The sequence below is a fragment of the Bufo gargarizans genome, chromosome 9 (assembly GCF_014858855.1).
Source record: "Bufo gargarizans isolate SCDJY-AF-19 chromosome 9, ASM1485885v1, whole genome shotgun sequence".
Lineage (NCBI taxonomy): Eukaryota > Metazoa > Chordata > Amphibia > Anura > Bufonidae > Bufo > Bufo gargarizans.
In genome coordinates, this window is record NC_058088.1 from 18,522,812 (window position 1) to 18,530,137 (window position 7,326).

The window sequence follows — 7,326 nt, forward strand, 5'->3', positions numbered from 1 at the left end:
CAACCCTTAGGGCTTATGCACATGACCGTATGCCCTATGAGACATACGGTCCGTGAGCGGCATACATCATGCGCACGGGAGTACACAGCATCATAGGTTACTATGAAGCTGTGCACATCGGGCCACCCACCGGATTATTGTCCTGCACTCATATGATATCATGAGTGTAGGACAATAACCCCGCGGGCGGCCCAATGCGCATAGCATCATAGTACCCTATGATGCTGTGCGCTCCCGTGTGTACGATGTATGCCGCTCCGGGACATATGGACCGTATGTCTCGGAGGGCATACAGTCATGTGCATGAGCCCTTATGGGCATAGTTTTGTTGTGCCTAGAGTGGTTTTCTCTTCCCTTCCCCCACATTGGTCTGAATTTGGAAGGTAACTCATCCAGGAGATCCTCTCATGACAGGAGATGTCTGTATTACAGTCTTAGACCAGAACCCAATTTGTGACCCTGAAGAAGGCATTTGTGGGTGTTTCCATGTGGACTACGTCTCCTGGCAATGTTCTCTTCTGTCTCCTGGTGTCACATTCACTCGCTTCTGTTCTCTCAGCTGTAAATTAACATCAGATTGCTCCTGGAGATGGTGCTCTTCAGGCATTCATGCAGAATCTAGAAGGAACCAACGTAACAGTTTCTTCCTAACATGTTCTCGCCTGGAGAATAATGACGTGACAAGGATCTCAAGGACCAAAATCTGGACCTACCCCCAGTACCCCCACCAGGGTGGTCACTGCCATCGTGGACACAATATTTGAGATTAACCCATTGTTCTCTGTGACGAATGAATAAATGTGACCTTTAGAAGGAGAAGAAGAAGAAAGAGGAGAGAACTACAGAGGAGCCCAAGAGAACAGAAGGAGGGGAAAGTGAAGTGGGAACAGAGGGAGAATATTGGGAGGAGGAGAAGACGGGAACAGTGGGGGGACACAGAAAAAGAGAATTACAGGGAAGAGGAGGGAAATCACAGGAGGAAAGGAGAGGGGGTGAGAGAATCAGAGGAGGAGGAGAGAGAGGAGGGAGGGAGGTAGACAGGCTGCTGCAGAAAGAATTGGTGCAGGATCAGAGAAGAGAAGCTCTGAGGGGGGGAGACAGTGAGCGGGGGCGAGGAGAGACCCCCCATCCTGCCACATCTATCCGAGGACCCCCCTATAAATATCAGCACAGCTCCCTCCCCACAGAGACATGTCCAGCGAGAAAACAGGTGAGGGGTATACAGATGACATCATGGATGAAAGAGAATGGGGGTATATCCTGGAATTATCACGATAGAGAACACCATGCACCTGGTGTTGGTCTGTAGCCTTCATCTCATGTCCCTGATCACGTCTGTCTGATGTTCATCATCCCCACCAAATACCCACCGGTCACAGCTGGAGACTCTCCGAGGGGAGCAGAGTGGGCCGTGATGGAATGGATGACAGGGGCTCAAGATGTCAATGTGCCGGGGGTCAGCCTGTGCTAGGCCATGTACACTGTGTGTGATGTCATGGTGGTATCCCAAATATATGTATTCTGTATGTACATACCCATTGCTGGATCTATCTAATATCTATATCTATCTACCTAGCTTATATCTATACATACATACATATGCAGTATATGTGCTGTAGCTAGGGGTATGCACTATATACAGGGTATTGTAGATTTGTCCTCTATGTATATATAGGAGACATGTACATATATACCTATATTATTGGTATATACTGTAGGTGCACATTGCTGCATGTCCTGCCTGTATATACGTGTGTCTATATCTGGATCTGGGCGGTTGTCCCTGTCACTTCTTGTGTGTTCTGACCTGCCGTTGCCCCAGGGGGTTGATATCTCCAGCGCTGAGACTGACAGTGTCCTCTCTTTCTCCTGATTCTCTGCAGGCCCTCCGGACTCTGGACCCCACAGCTCCCCCCCACCCTATAACCAGCCGGTGGGGGAGGGACCCTGTAATGGCGTTATTCCAGGTTATAATGATCCTCCACCTCAGCCAGCTAATGCTACCCTTCCCCGCCAAGATGCTCAAGGCTATCTTCAGGAGACCCCATTTACAGGGGCACCCCAAGCTCCCCAAGGGTATGTGGTGCAGACGCACACGCCCACAGGAACACTGCCAGGTGGAGGGTATGTGCCACAACCAACAGGGTATCCCATGCACCTGCAGCCCTGCACAGCCTACGTCCCGGTGTACCCCATGGGAACGGTAAGTACAGACACGTCACATTTATGTATATATTATATGGCTGGGTGACAACCAATATGGCCACCACTAGCGTTCCCGCAAGGGTTGTCACTCAGCTTCCCAAACTCTGGAGTGGAAAATCTGCTTAGTTGTGTATTGTTGGATCCCTTGATTTACCATTCAGTGCTGTAGGAAAGATGGCACACAGCCCCTATGGAGGCCGTAGTAATGGCCATTAACTGTATGTTATCTTTTTAACAGCAATACCAAGCTGGAAATGTCCCCCCCCAGCCTGGGATCCCACCTCCTCAGATTCCCCCTGGACTGGCCCTACTAGAGCCACGACGTCCTCCTCATGACTATATGCCGATCGCTGTGCTCACCACAATCTGCTGCTTCTGGCCCACTGGAGTTATCGCCATCATAAAGGCTGTGCAGGTAAGTGTGACTTGGTGGGAGGTTAAAATCTGTATGTCCCCATTGAGAAATAGCCCAATAGTCTTCCGTAATCTATACAAGGTAAGGGCACTGGTAAAGGTCTTAACAGATCTTAAAGGCCATCACTTTTTTTGTAGACCATCTGGTTGCCCTCAGGTATAAAGTGAACGTTTGATTATACACGGTAAATGTATAGTAAACATACCTGGTTCCCTCCTTGTGAAAGCTGATGATGCCTTTTCGACATTCTGGCACGTCCACGAATAGACATCCAATAGTCCAAGACTACCTTATGCACAGTGTGCTTAGACATACCCCCCTCCTGCCCCTTCTATGGATCTGAAAATTCTGTAAAGAGACCTTAAGGGGAAGATACAGACTTGATGGAAAAGCACCAATGTCATCAATGCTGGTCCACCCCAAGCTGGGCATATCTCAGACTTCCTAAGCAGTAAATGAAGTAGTCTGAGACCATGGTGGCCTCTTTTGTGGACAGGCAAATGGGCTTCATAATGGATAAACAGCAGCGGGATCTTTGAAAAGCTTTGATCACCAGATATGTTTACTATACTTTACGTAGAGTCAAAAATTTTCTTTAGACTGGATGGGCGCTCTCTCATTTCTGGAGAACCAAATTCTTAAGTCAGACTTGGGCTCTTTGAAAGCAGACCCTAGTGACAAGTGATTGGCTCCAATGTCATCTCCAAATGTGGTTGTCTTCTGCTGGACCTATAGGGTCCATTATTGCAAGGCAGCCTAGGCCCACTGGAGGTCCATTCGTGGGGCAGACGAACCTTGGCTCAATGTCCTACAATAGTATAGAAAAATACTTCCTAGAAATTAAGCTTTATCTGACTTGCTGGAATGATGTCTCATAAATGCATGTTGATGGGTTTTATTCCTTGATCGAGCAATTTAACACCTCAGAGAAGTAAACAGATAAATAGCTGTATCACCCATCATCTTCACAGTCTCCATTAAAAAAACATGCTGACAGTGTCAAGATCTAGTAGCAGAATACAAACAGTCATTTCTTGGAGAAAGCTAAGAATTTTTATGCTGAGAATTGATGTGTCTCTTACAATACTTGTCAAGTCCATCTATTGTTTATTAAAATGACGTTGTTGTGGTGGACTGAGTGGTTGAGCCCTGCAGCAAGGGGCCCGGAGATTGACCCCTCGCCTGAAGCTCTCACACTTTCTCCTATATCTATAGTTTATAAGGTTCCTCTATTTTTTTTAGCGGATTGTCTCATGGTATGGGAAATATTGAGAAAGCTAACAATTTGTCTCTCACAATAGTTGTCCAAGCCCATTTACTGTTCTTTAAAATTGTATTTTTGTGCTGTATTGAGTTGTTGAGCAAGAGGTCCAGGGCCCAGAAATGGATGTCCCACCTGAAACTGTCACATTACCTTGTCTTATGCCTATAATTTAGGGCTCACCTGGTCTTCTTGATGGGCCACTTCAGAAATACTTTTCTTGCAGAAAGCTAAGAACTTGTATCTCAGGATTGGTGCACCCTCCGCTATACTTGGTCATTCATTTGGGGTAGTTGGATATTCATTAAAATGTTCAGATTTTTCCATTATTTTTTTGTGGTTGGACAATCAGTGCCAGAGGTCTAGGGCCAGGAGGTGAATACCCATGCTGTCAGATTGCTTTCTGTAGCAGTTACAAGCCTCAGCTCCTCTTTCAGCTGACTGTCTCACAGTAGGTGATGTCATTAGAGAAATGCAACCAGTCTAAGATCTCATATACCAAGGCATGATGGGTCTTTTGTGAAAATTGGCCTAGTCCATCTACTGTTGCTTATAATGTTCTGGCATATTGAATGTTATCAGGATCCATTACAACCTCTTTTGGTGTTTATGGTGAGGCCCATTATGCTCACAGATCATTACAGCATCAGCATTTACACCGAATGACCTCCATCTTTTCATTCTGCACACATTCTCTCTCTTTTTCTTTTCTCCTTATCCTCATCCCCAGTGTTTATCCCGGCAGGTGGTATTTTTTCAGAGTGTGCTAACAACTGCAAAATAAAATGGGATGTCTTCCAAAAACATAGGAAAATGTATTTTGATGGTTCTGCCTGATCGTCATACCATCTAGTATTCTATCCCTATTTTTGGGGAGACATTGAGCTCATTTGGTCAAAAATGTTGAGTTTGCTTGGTGCCTGACTGTTGCTCGTGAGCTAATTTGTATTGTTTTGGCTGGAGATAGAGATGTTTTTGATGTTTGGAGATAAGAGACTTCATTTGTCTTGGAGATTTAGCTTCCAAATAGTTTCCTAGCGTTCGTTTTTGTCATTTCTGTGCAGTCTTCATAAGTCATCTTCGTCTTGTTGTCCCTGTGTGGGTGGAGGCTCAGATCTGTAGCAGAACAAACTGTTTCCTCTCTCCAGCTCTACACCAGTCGTTGGTTTATTGCTTCAATAATTTTTTATTACATTTTTCTTTACATATAAGCAATAGTTACAGATGCAAGCATTGCATTAGTCTACATGTGCACGCTCATGTGCGGTCCAGTAGGCAAAGTCTCATAGAGAACACCAGAGATCCTTAGGGTGTCAATATTTTTGTAGACCAGAGCTGAGAAGAAATTGTAAAAAAAAAATGGAGGGGAAAACATAAAGGAGGAGAGTGGATACCAAGTCGGTGGAGTGAGAGAAGGGGTGAACTGTGGGGCAATGGTGGTCATACTTTATTCCATTCATGCTTCTTGTGTATTGTGCATGCAGCAATGTCTGATTTTATATATTTTTTCATATACATTGGGCAATGAACTAATGATTGGTGTAATTAATATGGGATGAATTATATAGGGGAGCAAGGAATTAAATGTCAAAGGTTTGTGTTCCATGAGGCTCTGTCAGTAATAGTATATAAATCAATGGCCCCAGGCTTGGACTTTACGGTAAGCCCCTTGGAGAGATAGAACCTCATCTTAGATTGGCCCGATGCTCCTTCGAGATTGGCTCCTCCTTTCTGGAGTCACAATAATGTTAGTAATTACGAAACAGGAGAACTAGCCAAGGAGGTCACACAGCCTGTCTCTAGAATGATGAGGATGTAATGGCATGAATCAGCATTAAGAGGAAGCTCTATATTGTGTTCTGCTGTGGGTTCCTTCAACTCCACATCTTCCCTTTAGTCCTCTCTCATATTCATGAGGCTTACTTGTCCTTATGCCAAAAGGTGCAAGCCAACGAATTCTTTGTTCTTCTCAGGTACAGTTCATAATTTGAACTCATTTGCCTCTGTCTCCTACAGGTGAGGACAGCTTTGGCTCGTGGAGACATCATGTCTGCAGAAATAGCTTCTCGTGAGGCCCGGAACTTCTCCTTCATTAGCCTGGCAGTGGGGATTGCTGCTATGGTCCTGTGCACCATCCTTACAGTTGTTATTATCATCGCAGCTCAGCACCACGAAAATGACTGGGGTAACTAAATTATCCCTCTGGGACTTGGGGGCATCTGATGTACAGACCAAGCCACCAAGATCTCACCCAGCACTTTCTTAAGTCGCCTATCTCAAAACCTTTTTTTTTAATTTATTTTTTAAATAATTTTCTCTTTTTTAATTCTTTTTCATCTTCTTTAATGTCTTCCTTTAATTTTTCCTTCTTGTGTTCTTCCCCCTTTCTCCTCTCACCAATAATTTCTTCTCTCTCTGTCCATACGTTTTCCCCTGTGTGTCATTTTTCCTTCTCATTTCCGTCCTTCCTTTGGTTGACCATGTTTGACCTCTCCAGATAGTCTCTCTCTTCTCCTGTGTTTCCTGTCCACCAAAGTGCTCTCTGTCTCCTACCTTCCTTTCTGTCTGCTCCCACCCCTATTCCCCTCCCTTGTTTTGAATAATACAGGTGCCATCTTGGGGTGTTATGGGGTAAAATAGGAGTTTCATGGGGGTACTTTTTTTTAGCTATGTCTTATAGGTGCAGAAGAACAGTGGGCTGAGAAGTAAAGGCTCCAGGAGATAGCTCGAGAGTCATGATGCATACAGGAAACGAGTGGACTGTCGCACGGGGAGTAGTCCTTCAGAGAGAGACAGCCAGGCGAACTTTACAAGGAATGAGTGTAGATTTTTAAAATGAATGTGTGACATGAGATGTTGGGACTAGCTGGCATGGGCGTGGTCATTGTGGGCCAAAAGATCATTTTTACTGACCGTTCAACTGGAAGGGTCAAAACTACCAAAATCCTTTTCCTCTTGTGGGAATCTGAGAGCCTCATAGACATGGGAAGACTGGTGGATCCACCACGATCTGCCAACCAGAACCTAATGTCTATGGTCAGCTCAAACCCAAGATGTGATAAGCCATAGGGAAGCCGAGAAGAATGAGTCTATATAAGATGGCACTCACGTGCAGGTGCATGAGAGGTTATAGGAACACAATACAGGTGAATTAATAAATATATGCCCCCCCCCCTTCCAACCCATTTCAATGGGTTTTGGATTCTCGGCCACTTGAAGAACTTATTTAATTTTTTTTAAACCTAAGCTGCTTTGGTACTCCATGGAGCCATATGATTAAAATGACTCTTCAGACCCCAACACTGCTGTAGATGCCTTAACAAAATGACTCTACCGACCCCCCCAACACTCCCGCACTTTATACGTCTAGATATGGAAGCTAACTCTACTGTCGGCAATTCCCTGCAGATCGGCCATTGGGTCTGTTTTGAACTGGTATCAATAG

General features: G+C 45.0%; 1 protein-coding gene across 1 annotated transcript; it reads left to right on the forward strand.

Moving 5' to 3' along the window:
• Positions 1-1,075: 1,075 nt before the first annotated feature.
• On the forward strand, positions 1,076-7,031 carry PRRT1 (proline rich transmembrane protein 1). Its single transcript, XM_044268667.1, has 4 exons — positions 1,076-1,210; positions 1,884-2,203; positions 2,444-2,620; positions 5,898-7,031. The coding sequence occupies exons 1-4, from the start codon at positions 1,192-1,194 to the stop codon at positions 6,072-6,074; spliced, it is 693 nt and encodes a 230-aa protein (XP_044124602.1). The 5' UTR covers positions 1,076-1,191; the 3' UTR covers positions 6,075-7,031.
• Positions 7,032-7,326: the final 295 nt, after the last annotated feature.